The 13,523-nt window shown below is 30.7% G+C and overlaps 1 protein-coding gene across 1 annotated transcript in view; it reads right to left on the bottom strand.

The window, feature by feature from the left end:
* The window catches only part of HUWE1 (HECT, UBA and WWE domain containing E3 ubiquitin protein ligase 1), a 195,617-nt gene that overhangs the window by 109,452 nt on the left and 72,642 nt on the right, over window positions 1-13,523 (bottom strand). Inside the window, 4 exon segments of the mRNA XM_076448258.1 lie at window positions 1,249-1,341; window positions 10,092-10,325; window positions 11,170-11,292; window positions 12,618-12,775. Coding sequence (XP_076304373.1) covers window positions 1,249-1,341; window positions 10,092-10,325; window positions 11,170-11,292; window positions 12,618-12,775 — 608 coding nt within the window.

The raw sequence follows: 13,523 nt of genomic DNA, 5'->3' as shown, positions 1-13,523 counted from the left end.
GCCATCCAAAACAGTAGTTCAAAATTATTTTAAATGCCAGCAATGAAAGTGAACTGTGTATGCTGGAAACCATCACCAATTATTTCAGGAAGCAAGCAGTCAAAAACAGGAAACAGACTATTTCTGTATATTAAACAGTGTTTGAACAAGTTAAGATCTTTACCCAAGAACTATTCATAAGCAGGAGGCTTCCACACCATGATGCATGATACGTGTCTTATGGTACCATTGTATTAAGAAATAGCCAGTTGGAATTTATAATATTTTACTGGCAAAACAAATGTAGTAGACTAATATTTAAGTTTGTTTATTAAATGACTAGGAATAACATGCCTATCCATTAAAAATAAAGTTGCTTAATCATCTCTTCATTCAACCTACAACGTAAAGTAAAATATATCTAAAATAGGTAAAACTGTTGTTACTTGACAGGTGTATTACATTCTATCTCACTAATGACTTGAGTAAATTAAAGAGACTAATTAAACTAAGATGCCTAAAATGTATGAATGTTTTAGTACTTGTGTCTTCATTCCTAGAATAGCTTATTTCACGTGCTTTTCTGTTTTAAACAGATAAAAATATTCCAAGATACATTTTGACATAAAAGTTAAAAGGGTAAGAAGGGCTTAGTTGACTGTTTACAGTCTATCAACCATGCTTAATGCCAGAAATCAATTTCAAAGCATTATTTTAACATCAACAGTTAAACATCACTCAGATAGAAGTTTTACCTGTCATCTTGGGGAAAAGTAGTCTAATGCATTTTAAAAATAAGCTTTAAGCTTCAGATACTGTACCACATAAACACACACACGCACACAGAGAGGTGATCAACTGTTTACGCTGCAAGCAGGATCACTGTTCAAGTAACATCACCATAGAAAAAAACAATACAAAAACTTCTGTAATGACAGTTGCTGAACAGTTAAACAAATTTTTGAATAATTACACACAAATGATAATTAAAATTACTTTAAGAAGATTTATGTGCACAAGAACAATGTCATGATGTTAACACTACAGAGGCTATCAATTATTCTGCCTTCACTTAATAGAAGCATAACAGAAGTTTTGTATACAGATTTCAAAAACACACAGATTATATACTGACAAAAAGAATCAGAGGGGTGGATTTACAGTGGTGTCAGTGGACACAATTTTTATAACAATTTAAACACTGTTCTGCCTTCAGATCTACAGCGTACTGACGAGATCTTAAATTCACTGGAGGAGTATTCGTACTACCTGATTAGTGGACACAAGTACATTTTCACCAAGAGACATGGCAATAGCTCGTAACATTTGATCTTCCTCTTCTGCTTGAAATTCAGCTCCAGACTATCAGAAAGGAATTTAAAACTTAAGTTTGTCTTCCCACCTTTAGTTCCAAACTTACCTACCTGAAAGATCTCTAGGTCAATACATAAAAAAAAAGTAATTCTTGAGATTTTTTGATGAATTAATATCACTTTAATAAATCAGGAGTTACTGTATTTTACAGCTTACTCAAAAACCAGGTTGTTCTACACCTAAATTTAAGCAACTGCTTTATTTAAATTTGTAAATCAGTCTTAATTTTGAAAGATTTTAAATGTTTTTAAATTTTATTCAGTATAAAGCCAAGATAAACTTTCAAAATGGAATTACAAAAGGTGACATGCAGCAATATAACAATACTGTCAACTCTTATCTAAGAAAAATAACAGGATTTCTTATGTCAGGTTAGAGACTTATTTCCTAAAATGCTCCAATGTGAAAAAATTAAATTATAAAATATCAACCTTTTCTATGGCATGAAAATAAACAAATTTCATAATTATTTATATGTGTGTAAAGACAGAATTTAAATGTAGATTCACTTCAAGAACAAGTGTTGGTTTACACTAAATGTGAATAGTAATTACAATGTAGCAACATAAGGGATTCTTCAGTCTAATCTAAGCATAGTCTGATTAGTTCTATAACTATTTAAAATACAAACAAAATCATTCTTCAATTAACAGCAAAAAAATTAATATTTCATTTTCATTAAAAATATAGAAAATCTTGTACAAATCTATATCTTTACTCTTATTAATGTAATGGATGCCATGCTTATATGTGATCAAAAACAAACCTTCTGTTGGTAAATATGAGACTCTTAAAAATTTTTTCAAGTGTAAAACTGAACAATGGGCTACCTGTGTTGTGCCCATTATGGGTGTCAAATGATGAGTGTTAGTTTACTGTTGAGCCATTAGAGGAGGAGGAAAAAAATTGTTTTAATCTTAGTTGGTAATTAGATCAAGTGGTATTCCCCAAATAACTTAACAGTTAAACTGTAAGTGATGTCTAAACAAAATGCTGACTCAATCTTACAATTAACTAAATTGTTTTATCTTGTGGATGAAAAACTCAGATAATTAAAAAATAACTACAGTATGTGCAAAAACTATCGCTATATCACAGAACACCATTTTAAATAAAAATACTCTTCATAACCAGGACATGACTTTCACTGGGACTAAGTGAGAGTTTGATTAGATCTTATTGATATGATTTGTAAATATAGTGCTATAAATTTTATTTCTTTCAATAAATGGTATTTTTAATATGTAAAAACACTGCAGTTTATAACAGCACAATCTCAACACTTCCTCAGCAGTACTTCTCAGAAGAAAAAATCATTGTTTCTGAAAATGTTTTTCAGGGAGATACAAATACTGATTAGTAATTACTAGCATAAACAGCCACCCATAGGTCAGCATTTCTGCTAGTGTTTTAAAACCATTAATATCTTCCATACCCCTTTATTGTTTCTTCCATTAGACAAACTTTATACATGTAGAAAAGGTTTGTTTTACCATTCAACTTGTCTTACCAGCAGATCATGTGCACGCAACATTTTAATTCTAATTAAAAATAGTATTAGTATTTGCAAATACAACTTGATCAGAATTATAGCAATAAATCATTATTATATTTATAGCCCCAATACTTCTGTACACTAAACATAACCCTTCAGTTTTTCTTGTATTAAAACACATACATGAAGCAACATTTCTGAAAAAAAAGTTAAAATCATACATTTATAAACCTCTTCATATGCATTTATGATGTTGATGATAAACAATCACTTTAAACACTGTTCTGCCTTCAGATCTACAGTGTACTGATGAGATCTTAAATTCACTGGAGGAGTATTCACACTACCTGATACACTTAAATCTCTTTTTCTTTCCATACAATCAAAGACCATGAATTTAATCCTATTTCTGATAGGAAACTGCTATTGGGTATATATGAGGACCAATAGTGAAACAATTTTATTTTTTAAACCACTACTAAATTACTGCCTAAGAATTAACAGAGACCAAACAGTCTCGCACAGCATCTAGATTGTAGTGTAGGATCTTCTGCAGTAACTTAGTGACAAAAATCAAGGAGAAATTCTGAAGAATTGGAAATCATTTAACTTTGATAACTTAGAAATAATTTAAAGACAAGATTTTATTAAACAGGAAGTAATGTCTAAAAAAACTAACCCACTCACTACAGCTGGTATGTATATGGCCTCTGAATGTAAAACTAGATTGACAAATCCACTTTTCACGTACCAGCATTTAAAAGTGATAACATACAAATAAAACTGCAGTTTGTATAAAAAAAATTAAATGTAACCAGCTTATTAATTTTTATCAAGCCAGTTTATGGATGTTTTGCTAAATAAATTCAATATATATTTAGCAACAGTAATCATAGATGTCAAACTATAAAACTTCTGTAGTTTAGAAGATGATCTAGTCAATTATCACACTTACCACTGCAATAGTTTAAGAATGACAAGTTTTCACTGTACAGAACTAAATGTTATTTTACCAGCCATTTTCTTAAACATTTATGAACACTATTCCATGCTTTTCTTTTGTAAAATGGTATTACTAAAATTCCCAGTTTGCTCTTAAGGAAGGAAGGTCCATCTTTTAAAAGCACACAAGTTATACAGCAGTGTGTTTGTACTAAATTTCCTTGTGTGTGTGTGTGTGTGTGTGTGTGTGTGTGTGTGTGTGTGCGCGCGCGCATAAAATACAAAAAAACTAATATTAATCCTTTAAAGAAACAGCACATGTGATCTTTAATGCCAAAAAGAATTTAATACTGAAAATGTCTGATTTTTCACAATGTCCCCAAGCAGAAATTTTAACCTGTATGCCACTAACTTTTTATGCTGACATTTACAAAATATTTCATGAGGTGTACTTGTAATCTATCATACTGTTCCTGAAATTAAGTTACATTATTGATTATTTGGAGTAATGGAGACAAAATCCAAACATGCAGATATTACGGAGTGCATGAAGAAAGCATCAGAAGTATGCATTTCTGATAAAAATTAAAAAGTTACAATATGAATTTTTACATCATACTAATTAAAAAATTACACGTTTTAACATTCTGCTCTTAATACTCAATAAAGCTATAATATGCAACAATAAAGACAAAATAAACGAGTTAAAATTACAGAATGAAAGAAAAAAATTGATATGAAGCAAACAAAATAAATAGGAACTGCAGCTAAAGCAGTTCAAATTCAAAGCTACACTAATGTATAACAGCTTGTGAGATCACCCAGATAAAAATATGGTTAAACAAACAAAGATTCAGCCACAGATTAAAGAGCCAACTGTATATGTATACTTGCACATTAAAAGAGATCTATTTCTATACAGACATATTTGTATTCTTTTTATACAATTTCTGAGACTAATATATTGAAACAAGACTCAGAAAAATATTACCCTCAGAAAATGTTTTTCCTTTTAATAAATGTTACAAGACAATACCTTGAAAATGTTTTATTCACTATTGTTGAAAACAAGTTGGTACTAAACATGAAATATTAATAGATTTGATGGATATAAAAGACAAAGAGCAAGGATAGAGAGTTTGGAATTAAGAAACTTACACAAGTTTTTGGTACACTAAAGCATATATAGAGCCAGAGATGAATGTACAAAATTTAGTATACCAAAAATATTCAAACAAAATAAACAGAATGGTAAATATTTTTAGTTTATAAAGCTACTGCATCAAACTTAAGACTTTTGTCCTTATTACCTATCAAGCAGCAATGTGAACACTTGTACCAGATATACTTCAACAAGTTTACATCTAACACTAAATAAAAAAAAAGTTGCAGTCAACCATGAAATTTCAAGACTTGTTCATAGAGCAGGATGAATTTAAAATAATTATTCTATTCACTGTATAAGTTAAGCTTATAATTTAGTCTCATGAAGAACTAGTTTATGCTTAAAATTTTCCAAAAGCAGTTCACTAAATCCATGTAACAAAAACAAAATAAAAATGTATCTTATTGCACTTTTCATTGTATTATTCTTGTTTTTATTTCTATTAAATTATTTTATTGATTTAACTTTTTTCTCAACTGATGCAAGTAAATAAGAATTCACATTTTAAATGAAACATCTTTTAAAATTAACTGAACCTTTTCTTTGGATTAATATTTAAACGAAATAAATCACTCATGCAAATCAGTGAAATGCATGATTCTCACTTTTTCAATCTTAATGACAAATCAATTCAAAATTGATTAAATTTTCCACTTCCTATCACAGAAGGCATCACATCATAGAGCACTGATACTACCAATAAATGTTCCTTTTGTCTCCCATTTAAAGTTCATGATATAAAAATAACTTACTAATTTAATAAAATTATGGCTGTACTAGCAAACTAGTGAGCCTGCAACCTACATTTACAGGGTTACTATAATGCATTTAATGCTTAAATTAATATTTTGAACTTTTATCAGTTAAATAACTGCCATTACAAATCAACCTATTTAAAAGTATGTTACCAACAGTAATTAGCAGAGCTACATATTAAAATAATTAATGCAAATAACTGCATGGGTTTCCAAAAGAGTTGGGTGAAAGGGTTTAGATTCGTGCTAACCTAGCAGCTGAAACAACTTAGAAATTGGCAAACCCAGCAGTTTCAGAAACAGGGTTTTCAAGAAATCCCAAGGTTACTCAAAAGGTGCAGTGAAAATTTTATTTGTTTCCAAACCTTACATTTGGTATCACCAAGAAGTCACTGCAACCAGTAGTTTAAGAGGAATTACATGAATCTTATGTTAATAGCAGAAAATTATAAATCTTTCATATCACAAAACAAAAATCAGTTAATAAATTTCAAAAAATTGCCGGGCCAGTATCAGAATCGCATCATTCGGCTTGTTTATTAGAAGTCAAAATAAAAACAGTTTGAGTGTTTCATAAAACAAATCCTACCAATGCAATCAAACTGACCACTTTCACACGTGCATGAAGCAATGGTCAACAGTGTGCTGTTTTCTATAAAAATATTTGTGGAGACTACAAAATTATGTTCATTTTCAAACAATTATGAAATAAAGAAACATTTAAGACTATTTCACCTCATCTTAAACCTTATGTATCTGCCATACATGTAGATTTAGATAAATGGTTCATCAGTACAGAATTACAAATACTTACTATTTTCTGCGGCAAATTAAAAGCCCTTCAGCATAACACAAACACCAGTAAAAGCAGGCTCTGCACAAGTTGTTTAAATATTTGCCCTACATGTATTAGTTTGCTAAACAGATTGCTTTTAGGCTCTACATTTATATTTTAATTAATTATGTATTGCTTGTGTTTGTAAATGCTTATTTTGAAAAATTTTATGATAGTATATGTCTAACCTGATGTAGTTTCGATTGTGAAAATATCTAAGCAAGATGGTGTCATTCACACGCAAGTGTTAAGAAAGACTGTGGATGACTTTTGCCTTATAATAAATGGGAACAATGGCAGGAATAGGTTAGCATTCCTGCATCAAGAATAAAAGACAAAGAACTGGAAAGAAAAATTTTAAAAAACTACAAGTAAAAAGATAAAGACGTGAAATTACATGACAAAAAGATGACAAAGTATTCTAGAAACATTTAAAAAGGTATGTATGCATTTCCATTTCTTAAATTTAATCATTTCATTGCACTGTACACTAATGATAACATGTAGAATTATGATGTAACAGAGAAGGTGGAAAATATAATATAAACACTTAATATTCAGTTATTAGGTTCTAGAGATTATGCAAAAAATGTGAAAACTTTTAGATAAGTACTTTTATACTTAAAATGAAAATCACTGTACGTGAACTATTCAGAGTGCAAATAACTGCATTAAATAACAAATGTTTTATTGAATACGAGGGCTGTTCAAAATATACGAGGACTGTTTGAATTGCGCGGCTCCAGTTGGTTCCAGGGGAATCCCCTTGGTGTCGCTAGGTTCGCACAGATCAGCTGATTACGACGCCATTTCCCAATTGCAGATATCTTCATTTGTGTATTAGCTACGCGGTTTTAAGTGAAGTGCGATTTTTTCGTTTGGCGGATTTCAGAATGAATGACCTGAAGGAGCAACGACTTGCTGTGAAATTTTGTGTTAAACGTGGAAAATCTGCGACTGAAACTTTTGCTATGCTTAACACGGCTTACGGCGATGTTGCTATGAAGCGTACGGCATGTTTCAAGTGGCATGAACGTTTTAAGGATGGTCGACAGTCCATTGAAGATAATGAGCGTCCTGGACGTCCTTCCACGTCAACTGACGACCCACACGTCGACAAAATCAACACCCTGGTGCAGGCAAATCAACGTCTGACTGTCAGGGAGCTTGCTGAAGAGTGTGGGATATCAGTTGGATCTTGTTACGAGATTTTGACCGAAAAATTGAAGATGCACCGCGTTGCTGCAAAATTCAGCCCTCAGAACTCGTGAGTTTTGGGCCAAACACTCGATCACTGTTCTTCCCCACCCCCCTACTCACTTGACCTTGCTCCTTGCGATTTTTTCTTGTTCCCCAAACTCAAAAGACCCTTGAAAGGAAGATTTCAGACGATTCCCCGAGATTAAGGCAAATGCGATGAAGGAGCTGGAAGACATTACAAAAGAAGCATACCAGGACTGTTTCAACAAGTGGAAACACCGTTGGGATAAGTGTGTGCATTGGGGAGGAGAGTACTTTGAAGGGGTCCCAGACCTGTAACTTCTAAATAAAGTACATTTTGTTTTATGACGTCAGTCCGCGTATTTTTTGAACAGACCTCATACAGTAATATAAATAAAAAATAAAGGTCTTATTTTTCTGAAACTACATACTTTTAGGAATTTAAGACATTTAACTATTTCATCGACTAGTTTAATTTTTATAAAAAACTTAAGAAACATACCTACTTACAATGAAAGTAGTTCAAAGGTGATAGTGTTAAATAGTGCACCACAAAACACTGAATAATATGCAAAAAAGACAGTGTTCCATGATTATCACAATTTTTGTGGCTTTCTAATAACAAGTCATTACAAATTATCCAAACAGTGGGAATGAAGCTTCTTCTAAAAGTGAAATTGGCAATTCTCTGTTCAGTAAACAATGTCATATAATACCTTATTTGATAGATGAAAATCATGGCTTTCTATTGGTTATAGATAATATGTAATTAAACATAAGCGAGAGTCATTAACAAATCCCAAAAGAGATTATGTGAGAAGTGGGTGTGGTAAGACAGGACTGATTTTCTATTTGAAGGCTCTGTAACCAGACAAGATTGAAGGTCATTAAAAAGTATGTTTTGGCTGAGCAATACTGATTTTATAATGAACAATTATGTTAAATTTCATACTTATTGGAAGGGTGGTGGACAAATTACAGAAGAGTATGCCTACAGAATAAAATGTAACATTTCTCACATCTGGTAAAATTCAAAAGTTTTAAAAACATTTCTGTATAAAGTTAAGAACTTAAACATATATACCTGGATTATGAGCTACAATTGTATGCTCTACTAATTGGTATAACAAAGTAAAAAAGCAGTTTAGTTAGATTTTGAATGCAAGTCACTAAAACTCAAGACATACAGTAAAAGTTGCTAATGCAGAGGGTTGATACAATATACTCAACCTTTTATATTCTTGGTCAAAAAAGTGGGATAATATAGAATTACAAGTAATAAGTGAGTTTTCCAATCAAACTTGTATATTTATTTCAACAATTTGTGTGTGTGTGTGTGTGTGTGTGTGTGTGTGTGTGTGTATAGACCAAAATTCAAAAATTTATAAATAAGGACAAGTCAGCTTTTGATGAAGGCATGCTAAATCTTGAATTTAGAATGGGGACAATATTTTTTCTGTTAAGATATTTAAACTCCAAAATTAAGGCCCAATTCAGAGATCTGCTACTTTATTATTATACAGTTCTGCTTCTTTTCAACAAGCTTGGAGCTTTAAGTACACAACTTAATGAAAGTGTTATAATCCAGAATTAAGAAATATAGGTCCAGTGGTACTTTATGGTTTAGATAACTTGGTGAAATTGGCATTTCCTTATATAAAACTCTTCAATACTATATTGCTAAAAAAGTTACAAAGCATATTTAATATATATGTACTTTTATTGTATTTAATGAAATTGTATGTATTTAATGAAATAGATTTTAAGATTACAAAATTCAATGCAAATAACTGAAAAACAAACTGCAAAGATACAAGCATGAATTAAGTATCCAAAAGTGTGCAAAAAAAATAAAATTACCAGATTGCTTTAAAAACCATAAAATTGAACATGGATCACAAAACTGAAAAATTGGTTGTTCACACCAAATATAAAAAAGATTAAAAAATATGCTAACGTACATAATTTTTTTTATTTCTTTAAATTATTCCAAGGTTAATAGGAATATACTTTGTATCCCCACAAAGTTCTTGTAAGATCTAGTCTCCCTCCAAACAATGGAGGACTTTGAATAGTATGGTATGTTTATTATTCAACTAAAAGCCAGCAGTTAAAGTGAATTGTCACATCATACAGCAACTATGTAGAGAAGAAATGTATGTTATATACATTTGAGCCATAGTTCAGAAAATTTCAGCTATATTCAACAAAAAATGAATATAACTAAAGCCTTAGTTAAATTACTCCAAAAACCAGAAAACAATACTGTAAAAATGAACAATTACCAAATATCTGTTGATTATGGAAGTGAGATATGAAACTTACTTGAGGCCATCTTGGAAGAGGAGCTGGGTGACTTAGAAGGTAGTCAGTTGCTTGTTCAAGAGAGTTAGTAGTTAACAGTGCTTCCAAAGCCATTTGACGACTGAATCCCATATCCATCAGTTGTTGTAACTGCCCTTGCTCTTCTAGTTCTTGACCTCGCCTTGATCTCATATTTGTAGAACTGTTGTTGCTGTTGTTTGCTGTTTCACCTTCTTTTTCTTTGCTTAATTTTTCCTTCAAAATACATTTTCTTTATTAAAATAATTTAAATAGTAAATCACCTTTAAACAGTAAGAAAATACATGTCTATCAGTCAGTACAATTTTTAGAAATATGAATAAGGACAACACCTAAAACACACATCACACGTTGAACAGTTATTTATCAATACTGTTATTTGACTTTTATTTAGCAATACCAGTTTCTAACTCATAAATTTTGTGAAATTGTTTTATGTAACAGAAAAATTCATTAGATTAAATAAAAAAGAATTAGGGTGACCTTGTGATGAAATGAACACTGACAACGGTTTTAATACAAATCAATACATCAATGAACAGAAACATGAAAGCAAATGGTTCACTATTATCAAACAGAGTATGAGGAAGCAAACTGACCATCAACAGGTTAACTAAGTGTGAACAGGGTTGGTACATTGAACCCATCCTATATTAGAATGAATGCTGACTACAATACTGAATACTAAGTTTGTCTGTATGAAATGTGGCTAACTTTCAGCAAAATGTACAAAACGTTTGTACACAAAAATCTGATTTTACAAAAGTATATTTATTTAAGAGATGCCTGTATTGTACATTCCGTTTGTATAACCTCTAGAACCTCCACACTACACATTAGTTTTTCAGTATCCTTAAACATTTGAGTATAGTACTTGCTTTCCTCTACCATGAACTATTCTAAACTAGTAATGTAGGGTAAAATGAAAGCTGATAACTAACATCAAATGCATACTTACTGAATGCACTCCAGCTATCTTGGGAAGTTTAATAAAAGCATGTCTATGTTTATCATCATAATTACAGTTTGAAGGAGAAAAATTTTACTGAACATAACATACTTTAATGATGCTCTCTCCCCTTAGCAAGTGGCACAGAATAGCAAGAATAGATTCTGCCATCCTATCTCCGTACAGTTTGAGAGGTTTCCGATTCCACAAGTGCATGATTGCTTGAAAAGCCAACTAAAAATTAAAATTGAAACATTTTTAAAACAGTAAAATGTAAATTAACCAAAATTCATGTATCAACTTCAGTGAATGTTGATTTTTGTATAACAGTTAGAATGTTAATGGAAGATGAGAATATATTATAAATTTAGTCACTAAAATGTCATTCTTAACACCTATTTCCGTACATGACTAACATTTCTTTCCTTTACTCTTTTTTAATATCAGATTACTAATTTCATATTAGGTTTTAAGTGTTTAAATATACATTATTTTTACTTTTAAACCTGGTAAGTGTACAATGTAAAGTTATTCTAAGAATATGAAGAACATACTGCTACACAACTTCATAGTCTACATCATGCAATGATTATACAAGCAAGTTTTCTATATAGATATCAAAATAATGTAATGTATATCTAAGCACAACAAAATTCAGAACAGCAACAAGAAAAAAATAATGTTCAAAAGAAAGTTCACAAATGTACTATCAGCTATTTCCATATGGATTTGGTCAATGTGACTGACCTTGTGATAAAGTAAAGAAAGTTTCCAATGTAAAACTTAATACAAAATGTGGCATGCTATAAACACAGAATAGTAACCCACAGAGCAAACAACACTATAATCATTATAATTTAACTGGTTTTCTAACCAAGACAAAAAGGAGTTTAATTCCCTCTGCTTCTCAATCTGAACACTAAGAAATAAACTTTCAAAGTGAAGAAATTGATAACACTCTGTACTGAAAATAAGGTACCATTAGACATCATTCAGTAGATTAAAATGTTTTCTTCTATTGGTTATAGATTTGAGTATAATGAGAGGATGTGACATGAGGGCATAATTTTCTATTTTGACTCTCTAAACAACCAAGATTGAAAGCTATAAAAATTTGACTTTGATTTAGCGATATCTTTATCACGAGTGATTTACATAAAATTCTAAACTTCAAAGATTGGGGGGGGGGTAAATAATTAACAAAATAAAAAGACCTACAGAACAAAATGTCACAATTAAGGATTCTTGTTTTATTTCCTTATGAATTTAAGAATTTGAATAATTCTGATGTCAGTGTATACAAATAAACTTGACAACATAGATGTTTAAGTAAATTTTCAATGCAACTTTGATCTACCCATTACAAAATCATTAACAAAAAGGTCTAGTTACAAATAACTGCAAACACCATTTTTTATCATGCTATCACTGTAAGTGGTTTTATCTATTACCAGTTTCTGACACCCAGAATTTTATGTAAGTAGTTAATGTCTAACTATTATTAGTAATAATTTTGAAAATTATGAAGCAAGTAGAACATGAACTTTATTAATGCAAACCTTGTGTGTGTGAACCAAATATAGGACAGGATTGAAAGGAACAAAGCCAGGCTGAGATGACTTTACTGGTAGAGTATGTGGTGATTCCATAACCATCTTAGGATTTACCATTTTCTCCAATAACATCAACCAAGCATCCAGAAATTCTCCAGTTCCATCTACATGAAGAAATATTTAATATATAAAAAATGATGATACTACTGAGGTACCAGAGGGAATAAAAGAATTTTAAAATGTTTGTGTATTATATTTTATCTTGTTAGAAAATACCACTAACAACAACAAAAAAATTTAACACCACCACCAGAAAAAATCTTAGGATAAAGACAATGTACAGGTGAAAAAAAAAGTTAAATATCAAGACTATTAATTTAATCACGTCTTACTGGTGGAATATGTCCTTAAAAAAACATTCTACCAAGTTAATGAGCCTACTTAATATACTGTTTTTAGAAAGTTTTGTCCTTAGGATCAGTGACATTTCTATACAATGTTTTTCACATTTGTAGGTTTAAGAGATAAAAAAAGTGATAATTTTTTGTCATTACAATTCACTAACTGACAAACTTCAAATTTCACACTTTTTGTTGTTTAAAGATGTGAAAGTTAAAAAGTTGGTATTTAAGTGCTGTAGAAATAAGATACTTAAGATCAAGTTGTTGATAATTTGCTCCTACCCTTGCCTTGCAAGCTCCTAAAGGTAGTGCAACAGCTAGCTTTAGTGATTGTTTGAATGAAAAATTGAGTCGGAAGCAAACGACATCACTCAAGATCAGCTTTCTCTGTGCATGGAAAACTGTCTATGTGAAAACAACCAATTTGTTTTTTTTTCACTAAACAAATTTCATTTGAAAGATGTCATAAATACAATTATTTGAGAGTAAACAAATAGGGTTTTTTTGTTGT

The sequence above is a fragment of the Tachypleus tridentatus genome, chromosome 8 (genome assembly GCF_004210375.1).
Source record: "Tachypleus tridentatus isolate NWPU-2018 chromosome 8, ASM421037v1, whole genome shotgun sequence".
In the NCBI taxonomy this organism is placed as follows: domain Eukaryota; kingdom Metazoa; phylum Arthropoda; class Merostomata; order Xiphosura; family Limulidae; genus Tachypleus; species Tachypleus tridentatus.
This window is presented reverse-complemented; position numbering and strand designations above follow the sequence as displayed.